Source organism: Grampus griseus (assembly GCF_964374135.1).
Source record: "Grampus griseus genome assembly, chromosome: 8".
NCBI classification, from domain to species: Eukaryota; Metazoa; Chordata; class Mammalia; order Artiodactyla; family Delphinidae; genus Grampus; species Grampus griseus.
The window spans coordinates 104,355,934-104,378,773 of NC_139002.1; the positions used below are offsets into that span (position 1 = coordinate 104,355,934).

The 22,840-nt window shown below is 49.5% G+C and overlaps 1 protein-coding gene across 1 annotated transcript; it reads left to right on the plus strand.

The window, feature by feature from the left end:
* Positions 1–587: 587 nt before the first annotated feature.
* On the plus strand, positions 588–18,909 carry BBS1 (Bardet-Biedl syndrome 1). Its single transcript, XM_082660170.1, has 17 exons — positions 588–671; positions 1,016–1,092; positions 1,208–1,242; positions 4,214–4,486; positions 4,602–4,648; positions 4,790–4,828; positions 4,951–5,023; positions 6,961–7,092; positions 7,945–8,051; positions 9,604–9,724; positions 9,899–10,057; positions 11,169–11,238; positions 11,828–11,986; positions 14,440–14,573; positions 15,600–15,734; positions 16,545–16,631; positions 16,865–18,909. The coding sequence occupies exons 1-17, from the start codon at positions 625–627 to the stop codon at positions 16,949–16,951; spliced, it is 1,782 nt and encodes a 593-aa protein (XP_082516296.1). The 5' UTR covers positions 588–624; the 3' UTR covers positions 16,952–18,909.
* Positions 18,910–22,840: the final 3,931 nt, after the last annotated feature.

Below are 22,840 nucleotides of genomic sequence, written 5' to 3' on the forward strand. Positions count from 1 at the left end.
GGAGGGTTATTTTTAGGCTCCCATCCACAACGGGATTTTGACATCACCTCTAAATGTGGATATACAAAGAGTCAAGAGATGAACGTAGCACAATTTTTGCCGTCCTCCTTCGTGGCTTTTCTTCTATTTTAAAATATTCCAGGAACCTAAAACCTGGAAAGCCTCAACTTCAGCCACAATCCTAGGATTTAATCTCTTACCCTTTGTGTTTTTTCTCTGAGCCTGGACCTCTAGAGTAAGGAGGGAGAAAAGGAGTGGCCTCTTTTCCACCCGGTTAACCATGAGGATGAAGAGGGGAGGAGTTAGTTTTGCTGTTCATAAACACTACAGGGGCTCGTTTCCAGGGCTCAAAGCCAGAGGGCCCTGCTGCTGACTCTGAGCTGCAGGGCCCAAAAGCTCCTACTGGAAGGATCAAGGATAAATGATATGAGCTGGAATGAGGGATTGCATCTCAGTAGCTAGAAACCCGGCACAAGCCAGAGCATCCTGCTCGCTGGCCTCTGCGTCCCGGGCCGGAAAGCTGAGCACCCGGAACCTTTATACGCGAGCTTTCCAGAACCCGGGCTCTATTAGGCGCTGCGCGGCGGCTTGCCGGAGCTGGTTGCCAGGGTGACGCCTGAGAAGATGGCTGCTGCGTCTTCGTCGGATTCCGACAGCGGCAGAGCTGAGAGGTGAAGGCTGGGGTCCTTGAGGCCTCTTTTCCTACCTATGTAAAGAGGGTGCCCTGGTCCCCGGGATCTGGGCTCCTGCGGTTCTCAGCAGCCCTGGCGGTCCTTGAAGGGCTCTTAGAGATCAAGTGGGGAAACTGAGGCCCAAGGAGTGAATGGGTGCGTGTGGGTGACTCGAGGTCACTGTGCGCCGGTGGTGGAGCCTGGACTTGGACCCAGATGTTCTATACCCCTAGTTCAAAGCTGCCTACACACCTCATTCTCAGAAACCAGCTCCGGCAAGTTTTCTTCCCCTTCCTTGGGATTCATCTTCCGCGCCCCCCGCAACTCTTTCCCTCTTCTCCCAGCAGTGAAGCCAGTTCGAAATGGCTGGATGCACACTACGACCCCATGGCCAACATCCACACCTTTTCCGCCTGCCTGCGTGAGTCTCTGGGACCAGGAACCCCGGTTCTTGGGGGACGGAGGAGTCGGATGGTTCTGTAGGGAAGCCTCTAGAATTCTGAGACCCTGGCTTATGGCTGTTTTATGTTTTCCAGAGCTGGCAGATTTGCATGGTGACGGGGAGTACAAGGTAAGCATATCACCCCAGAGGTGAGACTTCCCGATGGCTCCAAAGAAGCTCAGCATAATCTGGAATTAACGTGTACTTTGAAAAAGCACATTTAGGGTTAAATTTTATTTTTAATGTGGAAAGTGAAGAGAACCTGTTGATTTCACAGTACAGACTGCGGAAAGTAAAGCAGAGCAAAATGCTGCCGGAAATTATACTAAGATAAAGCATCTTAATTTTGTTAACTTGAAGTAATTCTTTACTGGAAGGGCACATCCCTTGGTTGGGGGTGGGGCGTTACTCTGGAGGGAAAGTAGAAGGGAGGAGAGTGAGAGTTTTATGTTTATCAAAAGGACGGGAGAGGCCACAACAGTGAGAGGCCCGCGTACAGCAAAAAAAGAAAAAAAAAAAGGGCATAGGGACTTCCCTGGTGGTCCAGTGGTTAAGACTCCATGCTCCCAATGCAGGGGGCCCGGGTGTGATCCCTGGTCAGGGAACTAGATCCCACATGCCTCAACTAAAGATCCCACATGCCCCAACTAAAGATCCCACATGCCACAACTAAGACCCCAGTGCAGCCAAATAAATAATTTTTTTTTTTTTTTTAAGAAAAGGGTATAGATTTTAAGATTAGCCATGAGCTAATCATTGTTGAAGCTGGATGATGGGTATTTGGGGGTTCATTATATGAGTCTCTCTACTTTTGTATATGACTGAAAATTTTCCATAATAAAAAGGTTAAATTTTAAATTTAATTTAAAATATAAAAGTAAGTAAATAAAATATAAATAAAGAAATAAAAAATTGGGGGACTTCCCTGGCAGTCCAGTGGTTAAGAGTCCACACTTCCAATGCAAGGCACGTGGGTTCAACCCCTGGTCGGGGAACTAAGATCCCACATGCCGCACGGGGTAGTCAAGAAAATATTAAAAAAAGAAGAAAAATAGGGCTTCCCTGGTGGCGCAGTGTTTGAGAGTCCGCCTGCCGTTGCAGGGGACACGGGTTCATGCCCTGGTCCGGGAAGATCCCACATGCCACGGAGCAGCTGGGCTTGTGAGCCGTGGCTGCTGAGCCTGCGCGTCTGGAGCCTATGCTCCACAACGGAAGAGGCCACAACAGTGAGAGGCCCGTGTACCGCAAAAAAAAAAAAAAAGAAGAAAAATAGATAAAAAATTTTGAAGGCACAGGTTTTTAAAAGTTTGAGATATATATTGGGCTAAATAAAGGAAGTTAACATGTCTGGAGTAGACTCTCTTTGAGGCAGTTTCACATACATAGATATTATTTATTAGTGGGAAAATAGATTCTGAGAGGCTGAGTTTACCGAGTTTGTAAAAGGTGGCAGACCTGGGTCTGTCAGCTCAGCCCTCAGCAAGGGCAGTGAACCCACAATGGGTGTGTTATGTGGGAAGCTTGAAGGGAGTCATACCCTACATGGACTGTGCAGTCGGATTTGGTGACTTTGGCCCCCAAATTCCTATCCGTAAATCATTCAACAATTCGGCAAGCATACAGTGAACCCCTTCTGTGTGTCAGGTGTTGTGCACACACTAAACTTAGAAATGAGCCAGTCCATAGTCAGAGGAGATATAGACAATGCCCTTAATTCATCCATGATGTTGACTGAACACCTAGTGTATGCTTGGCGCTGGGCTGACAGCAGTGAAGGGTGGAGAAATCACAGACCCAATAACTAATGTGAAATGGTAATGCTTTTGTGTAATAACTTTTTCAATGGCTAGTTTGCTTACTGTCGATTCCAAGCATCTAACCCAGTGCCTGGCACAAATTAGATAATTGATAAATATTTTTGGGGTAGATGAGTGGATGCTAAAATAGAATATATGGAAATTATTACGGGAGCACCAATGAAAGAACAGTGACTCTATCAGGAGGCACTAGAGGGCAGTAACATGAACTGGTGCTGAAGGATGAATGAAGTGTCCCAAGAAGGCATGGAAGAGAGGAGGGCATTCCAGGCAGAGGGAACAGCACAAGCAGAGGCAGAGAGGCTTGGAAGTTCACAGCATATTTGGAAAGAGCAAATTTGAAATTAGAAAGTTGAGGCCAATATGAAATGATAGTTAAGACCACCGGCTTTGGATCCAGACAGACCTAGGTTCAGGTCCTAGCTCTACCACTGACTAGCCGGGTGACTTTTACCTAACATCTCTAAGCCACAGCTTCCTCATTTGTGAAATGAGGCTAATAATCATACCTACCTCACAGGTTGTTGCTAGGATTAAATGAAAGGATGCATGAAGTTACTGGTGTGGCTCCTAGCACACTACATGCGCAGAATTCGGGCATTCTGTGGCAGCCTGCATTCTGGCTGGAGCATAGCATGGATAGGGAGGTGTTAGAAAACAAGTTGGGAACCAGATCAGAGGGGCCTTGAAGGCCTCACTCAGGAGAATGGGTTTGCATGACAGCTACGGTGGCTTGGAGGGTGGAAAAGACAGGCTGAGGAGCTTGGTTCTCCTCTCTGGGTCCGTAGAGCACATCCTGCTCTGCGTGACTGGTTCTGCATCTTTAGCTCTGTTCCCGTTTGGAAGCCAGGCCTCAGAGCCCAGATATGAGTTTCAGGCCCCCCACTGACCTCAGCAACTGTTCCAGTGTCTAGAACAGTGCCTGGCGTGGAGCAGGCCCTGAAGAAACGTTTACTGAACAAGCAATGAAAACATGAGCTGCCACCTATTCCTCGCTAGGTTCTCTAGTTGATTACCTCATTTGATTTTCACTACAAGTGTCGTATGGTAGGTATTCCCCTTTTGCACGTGGGAAAACTGGGGCTCAGGAAGTTGCATCAGTTTTCCCAAGGTCACACAGCTTACAAGCCTTCTTGCCAAGCCTTTGCCCTTCCCCCACCCACCCGTGGTGCATTGTGAGCGTATATGAATGCGCACCAGCGAAAAGCTAAGCCCAAGAAGAGGGGCGTCGCGGGGGTGGTCTTTAGACCCTGAGCCAGGAATCGGCCCGCCTCTCTCTACAGCTGGTGGTGGGGGACCTTGGCCCAGGTGGGCAGCAGCCCCGCCTGAAGGTGCTTAAAGGGCCCACAGTGCTGAGCGAAAGCCCGCTACCTGCCCTGCCAGCCGCTGCTGCCACCTTCCTCATGGAGCAACACGAACCCCGGACACCAGCGCTGGCACTCGCGTCAGGCCCTTGTGTGTATGTGTATAAGAATCTCAGGCCCTACTTCAAGTTCAGCCTGCCCCAGTTGCCTCCAAACCCCCTGGAACAGGACCTTTGGAACCAGGCCAAAGAGGTGAGTGATGTGCGGGATGAGAACAAGAAGGCGAAGGTAGCAGCCTTGGGGTTGTCCTCGTTCCCTGCCTGGCTCTGGTGCTCACAGGCTGTACCTTCTTCCCATGCTGGCACAGGACCGGATTGACCCCCTGACCCTGAAGGAGATGCTGGAGGGCATCCGGTGAGATCCCACTTCCCCCTTCGTATGCCTCCTACCCCTCCCTCATTCCCCCACCCCTACGCCTTCATCCCAGAGCCCGCAGTCTGAACCCCAGGCCCTGTTCCTTAACTAAACCTGCCATGATGGTCCCTCTCCTTACAGGGAGAAGGCAGAGGTGCCTTTGTCTGTACAGTCACTCAGGTAAGGGCCCTCTGGAGGGCCAGGGCTCCAGAAGCTCCCAGCGGGGAGGGAGCGGCCCTGGAGTGGCCTGGGGAGGGCAGCCAGGCCCAAGGCATGCAGGTGTCAGTGCTCTGTGTGTCCAGGTTTCTGCAGATGGAGCTGAGTGAAATGGAGGCATTTGTGAACCAGCACAAGTCCAAGTCCATCAGGCGGCAGGTACTGCCCCTCTCTTCTTATTTCCCTAGAAAAAATATGGACAGTTTTTTAAAGAGACCATGTAACGTTCGTGGTAAATTCTACAGCCAAATGCGACTAGTTTTACTTTGCAGTTACCCTTCCACATATATAGTCACAAAGCTGCAGGGCTTCTACTTTCTAGTTAACAGTAACAGCTTTTTTTTTTTAATAAATGTATTTATTTTCATTTAAAAATTTTTTTGCTGCATTGGGTTTTTGTTGCTGCACGTGGGCTTTCTCTAGTTGCGGTGAGCGGGGGCTACTCTTCGTTGCGGTGCGCAGGCTTCTTATTGCGGTAGCTTCTCTTGTTGCGGAGCACGGGCTCTAGGCGCGCGGGCTCAGTAGTTGTGGCGCACGGGCTTAGTTGTTCCACGGCATGTGGGATCTTCACAGACCAGGGCTTGAACCTATGTCCCCTGCACTGGCAGGCGGATTCCTAACCACTGCGCCACGAGGGAAGCCCCACAGTGACAGCTTTGAATTGATATACAGTTATATAGCTTTATATAACTTTTATCATCTCGGGGGTAAAGGTAATATATTTTCATTAGAGAAAACTTTGAAAATAAAGAGAAATACAAAGGAGAAATATAAGTGACTACACTCACTACTCAGAGGTACTCTTACCAGTTTGGTACATTTCCTTTATAAATATGCTTTTATATCCTGCTTCCCTTGAGTACATAACATATATCTTGAGCATTAGTCTTGAAGAACTCCATTTTTAATCAAGTGACCCCTTGATTATTTCATTGATTGTTCATTATTTCATTCATAGTTTATGTAACTATTCACATGCAGGTCATTGGAGAAGAAATGTCTCCTTTTTATGCACTTCATATTTTTCTTAGTTATGCTTTTAATGGCTTTATTGATGATCCTATTCGTTGATGAACTCCAGTGGTTCCTGACCTAGGGGTTCCTGACCCTAGCCCAGGGATGGGCTCCCATAGCTGTCCCTGCATTTCAGAAAGCCGCAGGGGAACCGGCTACTTCCTGTAGAGGCCACGTGAGCCGAACACACTGACCAACACGTACCTCAGCCTTTGGCTAGCCTTAGACAATTCTGTGAGAAACATTGTTCTCTCCTGCCGAGCAGCAGCTGAGGTCCACAGGTGTCACTATCATTGAGTACTTTTAAAATCAGGAAGTAAATGAAGTAAGTATTGCTTAGAAGATGCAGTTTTGGGGAGGCCATCGTTCCAAGTATGTGCATGGTTACATGATTGGGAGCCACTAATGTCCATGTTTCTATAACTTTTCTCCTTCCACTAGGCATTGAGGATCATTCCTTTTTTTTTAATCTTAAAGATAGTCACACAATGAACAGCTTTATCCAAAGAAACATTTTAGTCCCGCTAAGTTACTTCCATAGGAGAAATTCCTAAAAAAGGGATCATCCCCTTCTCTTTTGTTTTCTCTCCAATCACAATTAGAAAAAGAACATATGCCCACTGTAGAAACTGTAGGAAAGCACAATGGAGAAATTAAACATCACCTATGATCTCATTGTCCAGAGATAACCAGTGTTTGTATTTAAGGGTTTAGCTTTCCAGCATGTTTTTTTATTCATATATTTTTTTTAAACTGGGATAATACTAACATAACTTTTTACCTGTGTTTTCTCTTAACACGTTAGAAGCATCCTCCCTGTCACTGAGTCTTCTTGTAAAATGTGATTTTTGTAAATGACTGCACGGGTTTTTGTCCTACAGATAGTTTATAATTGACTTAGACAATCCTCTTTTGTTAGAAAGTTAGGTTTGTTGCAGTAAACACCTTTGTACATAAATCTTCTGTCACATCTCTGATACTCTTCCTCCTCCTTTGCCCTCTTTCTTCCTGGGGCGTCCTGGGAGTCTCTGGGGGGATGGTGTGAGGGGAGCTACTGGGTGACCCCTGGAGTCCCTCTGCAGACAGTCATCACCACCATGACCACCTTAAAGAAGAACCTGGCTGACGAGGACGCTGTGTCCTGCCTGGTGCTGGGCACTGAGAACAAGGAGCTCCTGGTGCTGGACCCAGAAGCCTTCACTGTTTTGGCCAAGGTCAGTGTGGGGCCTGGCCGTGGGCACACCCGTGGCCCAGGCTCCATTCCCTCCCCTGTTCCCCAATATCTCCTGCCCCCCAGTTAGTTCTTGGTAATATGTGTTCACTGTGGAAAATTATAAAATGTAGATAAGCGTAAAGAAAGAGATATAGGGACTTGCCTGGCGGTCCAGTGGTTAAGACTCTGCGCTTCCACTGCAGGGGGCACGGGTTCAAGCCCTGGTCGGGGAACTAAGATCCTGCATGCCATGTGATGGGCCCACAAAAAAAAAAAAAAAAAAGAAGAAGAAGAAAAGAAAAAGATATATATCCCCAAATCCCACCACCCACAGATAAGTCTTTGGCATAAGTCTTTCCAGACATTTTCATATTTAGACACAGATATATAACTTTACGTAATTTTTTTTTTTTTTTTACAAATATGGCCTCTTGGCATAGGATCATGTAAGCTACTGTTTTCATGTAGCAGAAGCTTATCAATATCTTTCCGTATCTATATAAAACCACATCAGCCTTTGCAAAGGCCACACATCGATTATATAGATGTACCCTGTCACCTATTGTACATTGGTTTGCAGTTTTTTGCTATTATTAACACCACCTCAGTGGGCTTCCTTGCCCAAACATCTTTGCGTGCTTATCTAAATGCTTCCTTACGATGCATTCCTAGAAGTGGCCGAGTTTAGTCAAAGGGCTACATGTTGCCGAGTTTCCTTCCAGAAAAATTGTACAAGTTTAAACTGTGACCAGCAGGGTGTGAGTGAGGAGATTGGGACTTGGAGGAATTACTTCAGGTCAGGGAAGGGCTGGGGCTCCAGGGAAATCGGGATGTTTGAGTCTGTTCTTTGCAGATGAGCCTACCCAGCGTCCCCGTCTTCCTGGAGGTTTCTGGCCAGTTCGATGTGGAGTTCCGTCTTGCTGCTGCCTGCCGCAACGGGAACATCTATATGCTGAGAAGGTAGCCACATCCGTGGTCTCTGGGGCTAGAGGAACATCTCAGAAACCTGGTGGTCTTGAGGGCTTGTAAGATGAGCAGGGGGCTTTGGGGCTGGAATGTGGGAATGGAAAGAGCTGAGAACTTCATATAGGAGGCAGAGCCCTTGAGCACAGGGGACATGTGGAGGCTCGTCCGATGGGGCCTGGCAAAGTGAGAGACTGGGCCGGGTGGCCGTAACACGAGTGATGCAATCAGATATTAGAAGAAATGAAAATAGTCTCTCATACTTGTTCTGTTGCTTTTATAGGTATGTGAAATTTCCTTATGCGTTAGTTTGATATTTCTCAACAGTCATTTTTTTTAATTCAAGAAATGTTTTCGAGCACCTACTATGTATGAAGCATTGTATAAGGTATTGGGGATATATTGCTGAACAAAACATTAACAAAGTCCCTGCCCTTGTGGGAAGATAGATATTAAAGTCAACAAACCAAGGTAATATTGCAAACTGGATGCATGCTATGGAGGAAAAATATAGGCTCAACGGGAAAAAACAATGGGGTCAGGGTGATCAGCGAATGTCTGTCTGGGGAGATGACTTGAAGGTTAAGAAGGAGCCAGTTGTTCAGAAAGTGAAGCAAGGGCTTCCCTCGTGGCGCAGTGGTTGAGAGTCCACCTGCTGATGCAGGGGACACGGGTTCGTGCCCCGGTCCGGGAAGATCCCACGTGCCGCGGAGCGGCTGGGCCCATGAGCCATGGCCGTTGAGCCTGTGCGTCCGGAGCCTGTGCTCCGCAAAAGTGAAGCAAGAGTGTTACAGGCAGAGGAAATTTAAGCGAACTCTAGGTGGGAAAGACATTATCTTGTGCCACTCAAGCTCGGTGGCAAGACATGACCTAGAGACCAGGGTCGGCTCATGCAGGACCTGGTGGGACATGGTAAAGATTTTGGATTTTATCCGAAGTGCAGTAGAAAACTATTATGGGGTTTTACTCAGAAGAATGACATGACCCGTTTACATTTTTTAAAGATTACCGTGCTGGGTGGAGGGTAGATTGGAAGGAGTCCCGGAGACCAGTGGGGAAGCTCTCAGAGGAGTCATTAGGTGGGAGATGACTCTGGCTCAGACTTAAGCAAGGTGGGCTAGAGCCTGTGATGGACAGACAGGAATTATCCCTACTTTCTTGATAAGAGAAATTAAGACTCAGAGGCCAGGAAACTGAGAACAGTGCATTTACACAGAATAAACTCCTCATGCTTTTCTGATGAATTACTAAACTGCGTCAGTCCGTTACTTTGTCTAACCTGCAGTGCGCTCACTGTAAACTGGTAAGTGCCAGGTTATCACACAAATTACTGTGGTAAAGTTGAGAGGAAGACTAGGAGGGAAGACACACTTCCTGTTATCCAAGGTCGTGCAGCTACTAAGTCACAGAGGTGGAACTAATAGCGCAGTCATCTGCTTGTGGGCCAAGGTTCCTGCCAGGAGAGTCTGTGGGGCTTGGAAAGAGGAGGGTCAGCCGGGGAAGGAGAGAGGTTCCTCTGGGGCTGGGAGAGTGTGTCTTTATTCCACAGAGACTCCAAGCGCCCCAAGTACTGCATCGAGCTGAGTGCCCAGCCTGTGGGGCTTGTCCGGGTTCACAAGGTCCTGGTGGTGGGCAGCAACCAAGACAGCCTGCATGGCTTCACCCACAAGGTGTGGCCTCTGGGCAAGCACCAGCCCCAGCCCCTCCACCCGTGCCTCCTCAGTCCCCCTCAGCAGGCGAGCCCTTCCGGCCTTCCCTTCCCAGCAACTCCAGCCACCCCTTCTTTCCACTCTTAAGCCCTGAGCCCCCTGCAGACATTTAGCCGTCCCCTGCTCCCCACGCAGGGTAAGAGGCTGTGGACAGTGCAGATGCCCGCGGCCATCCTGACCATGAACCTCCTGGAGCAGCGCTCCCGGGGCCTGCAGGCCGTCATGGCCGGACTGGCCAACGGAGAGGTCCGCATCTACCGCGACAAGGCCCTGCTCAGCATCGTCCGCACGCCGGTGAGCTGCTGCCTCCTCCTTGCCCCGCTCCCGCCTGTGGGGCCCCTTCGCTGCCTCTCCTGACCCCACTCCACCTGCCACCCTTAACTTCTGATGCATTTTGAAAACATTCGTTGAGCATCCCATATGCACAACTCACTGTATTAGAAGGATAAATCAGTGACTGAATCCTTACTGTTGGGAAACTTACAGTCTGAAGTGATAGCCAGCTAGAGACACAGCCGATTCAAATACAAGGCAGACTAAAGCAGAGCAAAGCACTGAAAAAGCACAGAGGCAGCCCAGTGACTGGGGGCGGGGGGGGGGGGTGAAGGATAAATAGGGACGGAACTCAGGGGCCATTTCACAGGGCAAACCACAATTCAGCTGGGCCTCGAAGCAGTCTGCTTCGATAAATGGAGTGGATAAATGGAGATAGAATATTCCAGACTGGAAATAACATGAACAAAGGCTGAGAGGCATGAGTGTTCTTTAAAGGAGTCCAGGTAGTTTGATGAATCTGGACCAGACTTTTTCAAACAAAATCAATTTAATAGGCCAGCAACAGAACCAGAAAAAAGAAGTTCAGAATATATCACATGTGAAACTTTGTGTACTTGTATGTATAAAGTGTCATATGTCACAATGTAAAATTGGAAAGCAGCTGGTTTGGACCACAGGCTGCTGGGAGGGCAGGCGGTGTGGTGTGTGGGTTGGGGAAAGGGCAGGGAGAGAACTGATAGAAAAGGCAAGTTGGCGTCAGATGCGGAAGGCCTTGAATGTCCTGACAAGGAGGGCAAAAGCCACTGGAGGTTTTTCAGCAGGGAATAGGTGTGGTCATATTTATATTTTTGAAAGGCAGCAGAGGCAGCAGTGTGAAAGACACTGGGGAGGAAGACTAGGCTGGGAGACCTCTTAGAAAGCTGACCCCAAAGCCAGTGATGTTCAGTCTGGAACTGTGGCCGTGGCAGTGAGGAGGGGGCTGGGATTAGAGGCAGCGTGGCTCCAGGCCTCGCCTCACATCTCACCTCTTACATCATATCTGGGGTCTCCAAGCCTTATCCCCCTCCCCCCAGACTTGCTCTCCTCACTGAGTCATTTTCCCAGCTAAACTCTGACATCGCCACCGTAGGATGCAGTGACCAGCCTTTGCTTTGGCCGCTACGGGCGGGAAGATCACACCCTCATCATGACTACACGAGGTGAGACAAGTCAGGCCTGGCAGGGGTTTTAAAGTTGGGAGTCAGTGAGATAGGCCAGATCCTGGGAAAGAAGAGGAGGCGGATGTGGAACATTGGTGGGCCTAGGTTTGGAAAGCAGGGCTTGCAGACACGTCCTGTCTGGGCTGGGCCTTCACTGGGGACAGCTCACCAGCAGTCTGATGTCACTACCTGGGGGCCAGGCCCTGGCTGTGTCTCCAGTTCACCCCAGTATCCGCCACAATGCGGAACTGGAACATCACAGTGGTCAATAAATAACTACTAGGGAATTCCCTGGCGGTCCAGTGGTTAGGGCTCTGCACTTCCACTACAGGGGGCCCGGGTTCGATCCCTGGTCAGGGAAGTAAGATCCCGCAAGCAGAGTGGCGCAGCCAAAAATAAACAAGTAAATCAGCTGCTAAATGAATGTTTGAATTAATGGTAGGACACACTTCATTCCTTCCAGAAACTCAGAGTCTCAGCAGGAAGACTGAAATGGGTCGATATGAGACAGATTGTCTGGGAAGAAAGAATGGGAATGTAGGGTAGAAATGGGGAGGACAAATCTGCTTCTGCCTGTCCTCCTCCCTAGGTGGTGGCCTGATTATCAAGATCCTGAAGCGCACAGCAGTGTTTGTGGAGGGGGGAGGTGAAGCAGGTCCCCCACCAGCCCAGGCCATGAAACTCAACATGCCCCGAAAGACCCGGCTTTACGTGGATCAGACACTGCGAGAGCGGGAAGCCGGCACCGGTGAGATTCAGGCTGGCTCCTTCCTCTTCCTCCTCCCTTGCGCTAAAGCAGCAGGAACTGGGTGAATGCCGCCTGGGTGCCCTGAGCAGTGGGAGGAGACCTGGGTGAACCGGGTGGGTCTCATGCCTCTGGAAGCCCAGAGACAGCCTAGCAGGTACACCCTGCCAACAAAGAGCTACAGCTCAAGGGGGAAGGTGCTGTGGGTGAGGGCGAGAGCCCTTAGAACTCGAGGAGGGAGCAGCCACTTTTAGATGGAGGAATTCTCATGAGAGAAGTAGAATCTGATCGAGGTTCTTCCTTATCCTATTTGATTTTCCTCCTCTTTTTGTTCATTTATTCATACATTCACTTAATACCTATGATTATGCCAGGCCTTGTGCCAGGTGCCTAGAATTAGGCCAGTCCCTACCTAAAGAGCTCAGTAGACCTTGCTAACTTCATGTTGCATGACAGGTGTAGAATAAGTCTCTGCAGAGGGCTGTTGAGACACACAAGGGAGTGCGTTTGCCTGGGAGCCTGGGAAAGGCTTCAGAGAGAGATGATACTGGATTTGACCCCAAAAGCTGATTATAAGCCTACCAGCCAGAGAGGGAGAGGGGAGGGCGATTTAGGAAGAGGCTTGGGAAAAGGCGCAGGGCCCTACGTGGATCTAAGCAGCATCCGTCATGTAGCTGCGGGTGCAGTGCAGGAAGGCTCAGTGGCCAGCGGGGAGGCTGGGAAAGCAGGTCAGCTGGCTCCGAAAGGGTCTGGAATGCAAAGTTAAGATGTTAAGCAGAAAAATACAGTAACTCAACCCCCTCTGTCTTTGAAAGGAATCTGGCTTACAGTTTAAAGGATAAATTACAGGATAAAGAAAATAGCTAGCAGGCTGTTGTAGCCTAGAGGACCCAAGAGAAGCAATTGATATATTAGAGAAATAATTAAGAAGTTCTCTAAGGTATAATGAAAATAGCAAGAATCAATAGCTTTTGTATATACCAACAGTATCCAGTTAGAGAAGAGAAAGTTTCCATTCACAATAGCAAAGAAATCCTTAGACGTAAACTTAACAAGAAAACATACAAAGTCTAATAAAGAAAATTATAAAACTGCTTTAAAGAACAGGAAAGACCACCTGAATATTTAAATGATGAGACTTACCAAGTCTCAGGGTAGTAAGACCTAAAGTTGTAAAGCTGTTGATTAGTTAACAGCTTCTGAAATTAATCTAGAAACATAGCAAAGTTACAGTTAAAATCCCTATGGGTTTTATTTTGAGGACTTGACCAGTTGATTCTAAGAGTAAATCTAAGAAGTTTGGGGAAAATAAGAATGAGGAGACTCAGCCTGTCAGATAGCAGAATGAACTATGAAGCTGTAGGAATTAGCAGCTGTGGCATCAGTATGGGAATTGGTACAGCTCAGTGGCACGTTTAGGAAGTCCAGAAACAGACGCTTGTACGCGTGGAAAGTCAGTATATGATAGATGTGTCATTTCAAATTAGTGGGGGAAGGAGAGACTGTCCAAGAAACATAATTAGGACAACTTGTTTCTAGAAAAAAAGTTAGAACTCTACCTCATACCAAACACAAAAGTTAATTCTGGGTAAATTTAAAATAAACTGTGAACGTATTAGAGGAAAAAGGAAAGATGAAAGGATGGGGTAACATAAAGATGAAAGCTTCTGAATGGCAGAAGGCTCCTCGCAGGCACAAGGAGCAAGGACAGACTGGCTGACCAAGGTGCTCAGTCTGGAAAGTAGGGACAGTGGGATGGAGGGGAGGGAGCGGGCTCTGGAGAGGCCCTGAGGAAGGGTCATCCGACCTTGGCCAATGATTAGCTGTGAGGGGTGAACCTGGGTGACTTGATGGATGGGGATGCAGTGACGGAGTTAGGGAAATGAGGTTGGTTTCCGCAGCGTTGAGCTCCAGGGGTTGATGGGACGTCCAGGTGGAGGTGCCCATCAGGCAGTTAGAAGCAGCAGGCAGGCCGGGCGCCGAGCTGCCCAAGATGAGTGCACAGTACCAGGTGCAGATGCGGGCCAGACCCTGATGCACCCCTGCCCTCAGGAGCTCGCGGTTGTTCCTCTTTGGGGTGGTCACAGCCGGGGCAGGACATGGATGGGGCAGCGAGGAAGACAGAGGATGAGAAGACCAAGGACAAAACTCGAGGGAACCCCAGCCCTTACTAGAAGGAGCCAGCAAAGGAGGCTGCGGTTGTGTGGGCAGCCAGGTGGTGCGAGAACCAGGAAGGAGGAGCAGGGAGTGGTCCGCAGCGTCCAGTGTCACCAGAGGCTGGCTGTGGGACCTCAGTCCTCCCATTGCCCACGTTCCCAGCCTCTGCCCACTGTGCCTCCCTCTCGCACTCTCCCCACGGCCGCCTGAGCAGCACCCTCTCCCCCAGCCCTGCCTCTCCTCCTGCCTCACGTCCAGCATGCTCACGTCCAGCATCGGCCCTTTGTGTGCCTCCTCAGCCATGCACCGGACCTTCCAGGCAGACCTCTACCTGCTGCGCCTCCGGGCCGCCCGTGCCTACGCGCAGGCCCTCGAGTCCAGCCTGAGCCCCGTGTCTGCGACGGCGCGGGAGCCGCTCAAGCTGCACGCTGTGGTGAGCACCCACGTGGCGGGGGGCATCAGGCCACCTCAGGGCCAGAAGGGCAGAGGTCAGGGCTGTGCGGGCACCCCTCGGCCCAGGAGCGGATCCCAAGGCAACTAGGCCCCGTGCCCCTTCTCACCTTCCCACAGGCCCAGGGCCCAAGGCTCACGTCCTCCTCTGTGAGAGCGCTCTCACCTCTTTCCTGTGCTGCCTCTTCCCCTTGGCTGGCCGCAGAGTGGGGCACGCTCTCCAGCCCCCTTATTCCATGCGGTGCCTCAGATGAGCCCCCAGACTTGGGGCAGGGCACACAGGTGGTCACCTTGGGCTGTTTCTTCCCAGGAGCCTTGAGGGACTCTTACAGCTGTGGTACAGGGAAGAAACCTGTTCATTTCGGTAACTGCCGGCAGCCCAAGGAGTTGGGACTGCCCAGTACTGGGAAGGGGCCATCCTGAGACTTACACTGGCACAAGGAGGATGAGGGCCCCTTGTACTCAGACACAAGTGACCTCAAGGTCGTCAGTGCTCCAGCCGGCTCTGAATGGGTCCCTGAGGTGTGCTGTCTGATCCAATTGGGCTTCTGATATCTCTTTCCTTAAAGAAAGTGGATAGATACAGAGAGGAAGCGGCTGCAGAGCAGTCGAGGATAAGAGGGAGGAAAGTGAAATCCTTGCAGCCACCAGAGGACGAGAGGAGTAGGTTGGGCCAGGCCCTGCGAAGAGCGGGGTGGGGCAGGGCACGGACACAGGTGGGAGCCAGGGCCGGCTTCCCCAGGCCAACTGTGCCTCCGACCAACTTGCTGAGTGGTCTCGGTCGAGCCCCTTCTCCACTCTGGGATTTTGCTCATTCCTTGCACACGGAGCCAAGCTTCTGAGCTCTGTGCCTTTTTAGGGGCGGATGGACAGTGCATTAGAATGGTTCGAGGAAGGTGACTTGAGGGCGCTGATGGGGGAGCGGGCGGGCAGGGCCGGGGTAGGCCGTATTCGGCCCCCAAGGCCACTAGGTCCTACGGGCTTTCTCCCCACCCCACCCTCTGCACAGGTTCAGGGCCTGGGCCCCACCTTTAAGCTCACCCTTCACCTGCAGAACACCTCAACAGCCCGACCCATCCTGGGGCTGCTGGTCTGCTTCCTGTACAACGAGGGGCTCTATGCTCTGCCCCGGGCCTTCTTCAAGGTACTGGACCCACCTTACTGAGACCTGGAGTGAGAAAGGGTGGGCGGGGCCGGATTAGATGTCCGCAGGTCAGAGGTGAGGGAGCTGGCAAGTGGCTACAGCCACAGACCAGACTAGGGTGCAGCAGGGGCCCTGGGGAGAGCCCCCGAGACCTGCCTCAGCTGCTTTTCTCCCAGCCTGTGAGAGGTCTCAGGGAGGCACACCGAAGGTTCTGGGAGAACAGTGAGAGTCCAGGCCTCACCGGTGCTGCTCTCAGAAGCCTGTTGGTGCTCTGGGGTCCCAGAGCCCGCCCTGTTTTCTAGCCACTCCTGCAGCGGGAATGGGAGCCCCACGGAGACTCTTCCAGAGTGAAGAGCCTTGTTTCCCCCCAGGTCCAGGTTTGACCCTGAGTTGGAAGGACCAGAAACTGAGAAAGACTTTGGGATGTGAAAGAAATAGCCCTGGACTTGGTTGGAGGTTTAGGTTTAGGGACTTCTCTGGTGGCCCAGTGGGTAAGACTCCACGTTTCCCCTACAGGGGGCACGGGTTCGATCCCTGGTCGGGGAACTAAGATCCCGCCTGCTGTGCGGTGTGGCCAAAAGAAAAAAAAAAAAAAGGTTTAGCTTTAATTAGGGACATGCATGCAGCCCTGTGGCATTCACTCCCCCCACTGAGCCCACATCCTCCTCAAACTGGCTTATCATCCCTGCCCACCCTGCCAGGGCACACTGAAGTTCAGCTGGGACAACAGGTATGAGAGTGCTTTGGAATCTACCAAACACTGTCTAGGCGTGAGGGCTGACTTCTTTACCTCTTTGTCCCCAAACTTAGGTCCCCTTGCTGGTGCCAGGGCTCAACTACCCCCTGGAGACCTTTGTGGAGAGTCTTAGTGACAAGGGCATCTCAGACATTATCAAGGTAGGTTGCCGGTTGGTACTAGTTGGGGAGGTCAGTGTGAGTGAGTGCGGACAAGGCCCCTGGGTGGCTGCCAGGATGGGGTGGGTGTCTGCCCAGTAGAGGCCTCCCAGCCTCCCCCTCCCCTTTGACAGAGCCCTGCACTAGGGCCAGTGCAGACCAGACCGTGCTTGGCCTTTGCAGGAGCAGGGGTAAAGGGGGAATGCCCGCTACTACCTGGGGCACCTTCTCCATAGGTGCTGGTGCTCCGAGAAGGCCAGAGCGCACCCCTGCTCAGCGCCCATATCAACATGCCTGTGAGTGAGGGGCTGGCAGCTGCCTGACGCCTGAGCCCGTGTTAAAGCCCCTGTGGAATCAGGACCAGGGAGTTCCAGCCCCTCCCACTGAGCCGGGCAGAGTCCACGGCCCCAGGCCCACTCCAGTGCAGCAGTGTGCTGGGCAACAGCCTCCCTCTCCTCTCCTAGTGCCCCTTTCTCACCACCCTGACCACTGGGTGACCTGTAGCAGCAGGTCAGTGAGTCCCCAGGAGGTTGGGCTCCGTCCTCCTCAGGGAAACCCAGGCATTGGCCCTTTGGGCTCTCTCTTCTCCCCACTTTTCCCCAGAAGCCACTCCCAGGTCTGAAGGCAGAGTTCTGAAGTGCTCAAGGTGAGATGAGGGCATAGGCCCAGCCTCCTCGTCTGCCGCTTCCCTTAGGCATGTCACTCTACTGCTGCTGCAGAATTGGCTGGGGCCTTGCCTGAGACAATCAGAGGCTCTTCTTGGGTGAGACTGAGCCCCCTGTTGCTCCCTGGGGTTCCAAAGGCTTGGCTCCTCCCAGCTCAGCTTGCAGGCAAAACACATGCTCTGATCTCCCCTCGTGACCTCAGCAGGGGGCCCTGGGAATAGCTGCCTTCCCACCGGAAGTCTTGGGCTCAGCCAAGGTCTCAGGCCTGTGATGCTCTGTGAAGATCACCAAGGGAGAAGCTGCTGCGGGGGGCAGAGAGCGCCGTGCAGGAGCTAGTGGCCCCAGCCCCCACCAGGCTTCTGAAGACCACACAGCTGCTGCTCCTGACTTGGATGCTCGTGCCCAGAAAGCATCCCAGGAGAGGAAGGCTCAGAGAGACAGAGCAGAGGTGGGGCCGCGGCACACAGGAGGGGCGTCTCTGGGGTCCTGGGGAGGGGCTTTGGGAGGCAGAAGCCTAGAACTGCCAGTCAAGTTGCTCTTCTGTGCCCCGGAGCCCAGATCGGTCAGGTGAGTGGCAGGTTCACTGGGCAGTGGCCACAGTGTGAGATTCACTGGAAAGGCATGGACCATAGGTGTTGAGTCAGGTTGAAGACTGAATGAAAGTACATGTTTAGACCTTAAGCATCAGAGACCCACAGTCTGGGCCCTTGGTGCTTCCTGGAACCCCCTGGCTAGTCTGCCTGGCCCGCCTCACAGTCTTCTTTTGAGTTAGCGCTACCAGGGCCGCCCTGAGCCATTTGTGAGCCAGGAACCCTACTGCCTGAGGAAGGACCTATATCTTCTGTCTGACCAGGTACAGGCTAGCATGTGGCAGACAGCTCAGGCTTGTGGGAAGTACCCAAATCCCTGTGTGTTTCAGTTTCCCCAAGCGTAAAATGAGGCAGTTTGACCAGATTCAGCTCTAACATCCTAGAGTTGGCAGCCCCTCTAGAGGAAACAAGGAGTCAACTCCAGAAAGTAAGTGCAGGAGTAAGTGCAGAGCTTTTGCTCTTGAGACCAAGGGCCCCAAGCTGATTGATTCTGCCGGGCAACAGCCTCTGTGCCGGAGACAGTGAGGGACAGCCCACAGTCACCCCCTGTCCTCCCCAGGCAATGCATTCTGGGGCCAGGTTAAGAGAAGCAAGGGGACTGGACCAGAGAAAGAGCCCCATCCCCCTCCTCTCTGCAGAGTCCAGCCACTCGCAAACAAACCAATTGGATCAGGGTGGTCTAGACTTTCTAGATCGAGCTGACTGAGGCACAGTTGGAATAAGCAGGACGTTTTGTCTGGAAATGGAAAGACAGGTAGAACGAGTGTCGCTGTCAGAGAGATTTCAGCTTAACCTGAAGAGTCTTCTGAGACAGCTTATCAGAGATGGAAGGGCCTGCCCTAGCAGGTATTGGGCCCCTTGTCACTGGAGCTGTGTCACTGGGGCTGGGCCAGATGACCTCACAATCCCTTTCACCCCAGTGAAGTGATGAACTGTGTGAACAAAGAAGTCTGATCTGGGTTCAACTCATAGTTATTCATGATGATGAAAGCGGAGAAACTATTCCTAAGCCCAACCTAACGTGAATTTATATGATATAATACAATGTACCTATTATTAAAAAATATGTGAATTGTACTGGTCTGGACAGTGTAAATAAAGCAATACAAAGCAAGAAACTGTGCATGATACCCAATGCCCTCACCAGTTAGAGCTCCAAGAAACTGTACATTAAGGATGAGGAGAGTGGTGCTGCCTTTTTTTTTTAAGTATCTAAAAACATGTACCTACTTGGTACTATGGAATTAGGCAGTTTATAACAAGAAAACAGCCTCTCAGGAATTTCCTGGTCTAGCAGTTAGGACTCGCGCTTTCACTGCAGCGGCCCGTGTTCAATCCCTGGTCAGGGAACTAAGATCCTGCAAGCCTCTCCCCATTCCCCAGTACTGCCCCCATGCTACAGTTCTCTTAGTTATTCTTTAAATATGTTTATGCTTAGACATTATTTCTTGGCTCCCTATCGTAATAGATGAGGCTTATAGCTCTCTTGTGGGAGCACCCTGCCCTCTCCTTTTCTCCCCAGTTTTTAGGTAAATTCATACTCACTGTTTGGATTACTGTGTGAAAGTTATCTGCTTATTATTACAGAGCCAAGAATTGGGCTATAATTAAATTACCTTTTTTGTGTACTTATTTTTCATGGAGTTAATAATTGCCCTGTTTTTTTCATTTGCTTAGTTTTCTATATTATACCGATTGCTAATTCTTCCTCCTCCCAGGCCGACGGTTCCTCTTTTTTCTGTACACTTCTGTTCATCCCCCGCCTAAGTGAATGCTGTTGGCTCTCTAGAACTGCAGCGAGCACTTCTCCTGGGAGTTCTGTTTGCCATGTTCTGGGCTAGATTCCCTAATTCCTGGACCCCCATGTCTTTTTTCATAATTCTTCCATTTTTGGTCAGGGAACTAAGATCCCACATGCTTCATGGCATGGCCAAATAATAATAATTTGAAAAAAACACTTGGGCTTCCCTGGTGGCATAATGGTTAGGAATCTGCCTGCCGATTCAGGGGACACGGGTTCAAGCCCTGATCCGGGAAGATGCCACATGCTGCAGAGCAACTAAGCCCATGTGTCACAACTACTGAGCCTGCACTCTAGAACCCGCGAGCCACAATTACCGAAGCCCGCACACCTAGAGCCCGTGCTCCGCAACAAGAGAAGCCACCGCAATGAGAAGCCCGCACGCTGCAATGAAGGGTAGCCCCCACTCGCCGCAGCTAGAGAAAGCCCGTGGGCAGCAACAAAGACCCAACGCAGCCATAAATAAATAAATGAATAAATAAATAAGCAAACAAACAAATAAATAAATAATTTAAAAAAAAACTTAAAATGTAAGCAAGAGTATATAAAATGAGCAGGCAAACTTGAAAAAGAACCAAACAGAACCTCTAGAAATGAAAAATAAAACATTTGACACATAAAACTCGATGAGTTGGTACAACCACTAAAAACAAACAAAAACCAAAAAAACTTCAATAGATTGGTTTAGCAGTTGATGAAAGACTTAATTGGAAGATAGATTTGTGGAAATTATTCAGAATGCCAGAAACAGAGAAAATAGGCACTATTAAGAGACAAGGAGGGGGACTTCCCTGGTGGTCCAGTGGCTAAGACTCTGTGCTAGAACTGATGAAAGACATCAATTCATAGAATCAAGAAACCTAAGGAATCCCATTTAGATAAATACAAAGAAAACCACACTTGGACACATCACAGTAAAATGTAGAATACCAAAGACAAAAAATCTTAAAAGCAGTTGGAGACAGAAAGTATCTTCAAAGGAACAGTAACAACAAAACAATGAAATAGATGGCAGCTGACTTACAGCAACAATAGACACCAGAAGACAGAATAAAATTTTCAGTATATTGACAGGAAATAACTATTAGCCTAGAATTCTACACCCAGCAAAAAAATAACTTAAAAGGGTAAAACACTAGCCAAGATAGGACAACAGCACAAAATAAAGGAGTAGAAATATATCCAAGAACGTTAATTACAATAGATAAAAATGACTAAATACTGGGACTTCCCTGGCTGGCAGTTCAATGGTTAAGACTGTGCTTCCACTGCAAGGGGCACAGGTTTGATCCCTGGTCAGGGAACTAAGAGCTCACATGCTGTGTGGCGTGGCCAAAAAGAATGGACTGTACTTCAGTTATTAGAAGACAAAGATTTAAACAATCCGTCTACAGGCCATTCTTAAGAGGCAGAGAATGAAAGTAAAAGAATCAAAACTCAACATACTTGGAATAGAAGGGAACTTTCTCAGCCTAATAAAAGTCATCTATTAAATAAAAAAACACAGCAAACATATTTTATGGTGAAATATTGAAATCATTCCCTCTATTGTGAGAAACAAGTCAAGGGTAGCCACCCTTTCTTCCACCCAGACAGAGGCAAGAAAAATAAGAGATAGTTCCCCGGTGGTCTAGTGGTTAGGATCCTGGGCTTTCACTGCCACGGCCTGGGTTCAATCCCTAGTCGGGGAACTGAGATCCTGTAAGCCGCGTGGCACAGCCAAAAAAAAAAATTAAAAATAAGAGATATAAAAATTGAAAAGGAAGAACAAAACTATTTTTCATAGATATGATTATAAATACAGAAAACCCAGAAGAATTTTCAAGGAAATAAATAAGTTTTAGATTTGCTGGACATAAAATTATTTTCATAAACTATGAATGATAGCATCACGATATCAAATACATAAGAATAAATCTAACCCAAAAAGGCATGATCTTTACGAGAAAACATACATAACTTTATTGAAAACATTACATGGAGAGATACACCATGTTCACGAACTGGAAAATTCAATTTCATGTGGATGTTGATTTTCCCCAAACTGATCTATAGATTCAGTTGGGTTCCAGTCACAATTTCAAGGGGGGGGTTTATTGGTGGAACTTGACAAGCTGATTCTAAAATTTATATGGAAGAGCAAGGGCCAAGTAGATCTTAGGAGATCATACACAGGGGTAGATAAAATGATCAGTGGGACAAGAGAGAAAAATAAATTGTGGTATATTCAATGGATCACTATACAGCAAGGAAAAGGAGTGCTCTACAGCCACACACGTTAATTTGGATAAATCTTAGAAATATTGAAGGAAAAAGCAAATCACAGAAGAATAAACATGGCGTGGCTCCGTTTATATAAAATTCAAAAACATGCAAAACCAGTACAAACATAGCTAATAAAATCACAGGACAAAGCAAGGGGACGATGAAGACAGCACAGTGTTTCCTCTACCAGGGAGGGGCACAGCAGGGACCTCAAAGGAAATAGTATCCATTTCTTAAATGGGGGTGGGGAGGGTGTTGTTTCTATTTTATAAATATTTCCTTATCTTTTCACTATAAAAAAAAAACAACAAGAAAAGATATTCTGGAGGGTGAGGGGTAAAGCAGTAGAGGAAACAGAAGTCTTCCAATGCTTATGTACGGCACAAAGTGATAGGTACACCAAGTTCCTAACAGAGTTAAAAAATAGTAATAGAGCATGCTGTTTAGAAAAACAAAGAAGTCTTAGCAGCTCAAACCTTTGTGGGCATGGGCGGGGCCTGTCAGAAGGGTGGGCTTCTCTGCGGGTTCTTGGAAGGCAAGCCTGCCATGTCACTGAAGGACTGACTACCCCCCTCCCCCAGCAGCACTTGTAGGTTTTCACTTAACTCCATTTTTGGTCCAGTCCCTCACCCCCACCCTCCCCAGGGCCCCCCGAGATGCAAAGCTTCTTCGAAAAGCCCCCACCTCCACCCCAGTGGGGTAGCGAGGGGTCAGGTGGGTCCTGGGGGGCAGGGCAACCTAGCTGCTTCTCATAGAGACCTTGAATCAGTCCCGGCCCTTCTGTCAGCCCCAAACCTTGCCTTCCACGGTGAACCTCTCCAGGACTCCTGGGGGTAATCGGGCTGCCTCTTGGCCCCTCCAAGAAGGGAACGCTTAATTTCAACTTCTAAT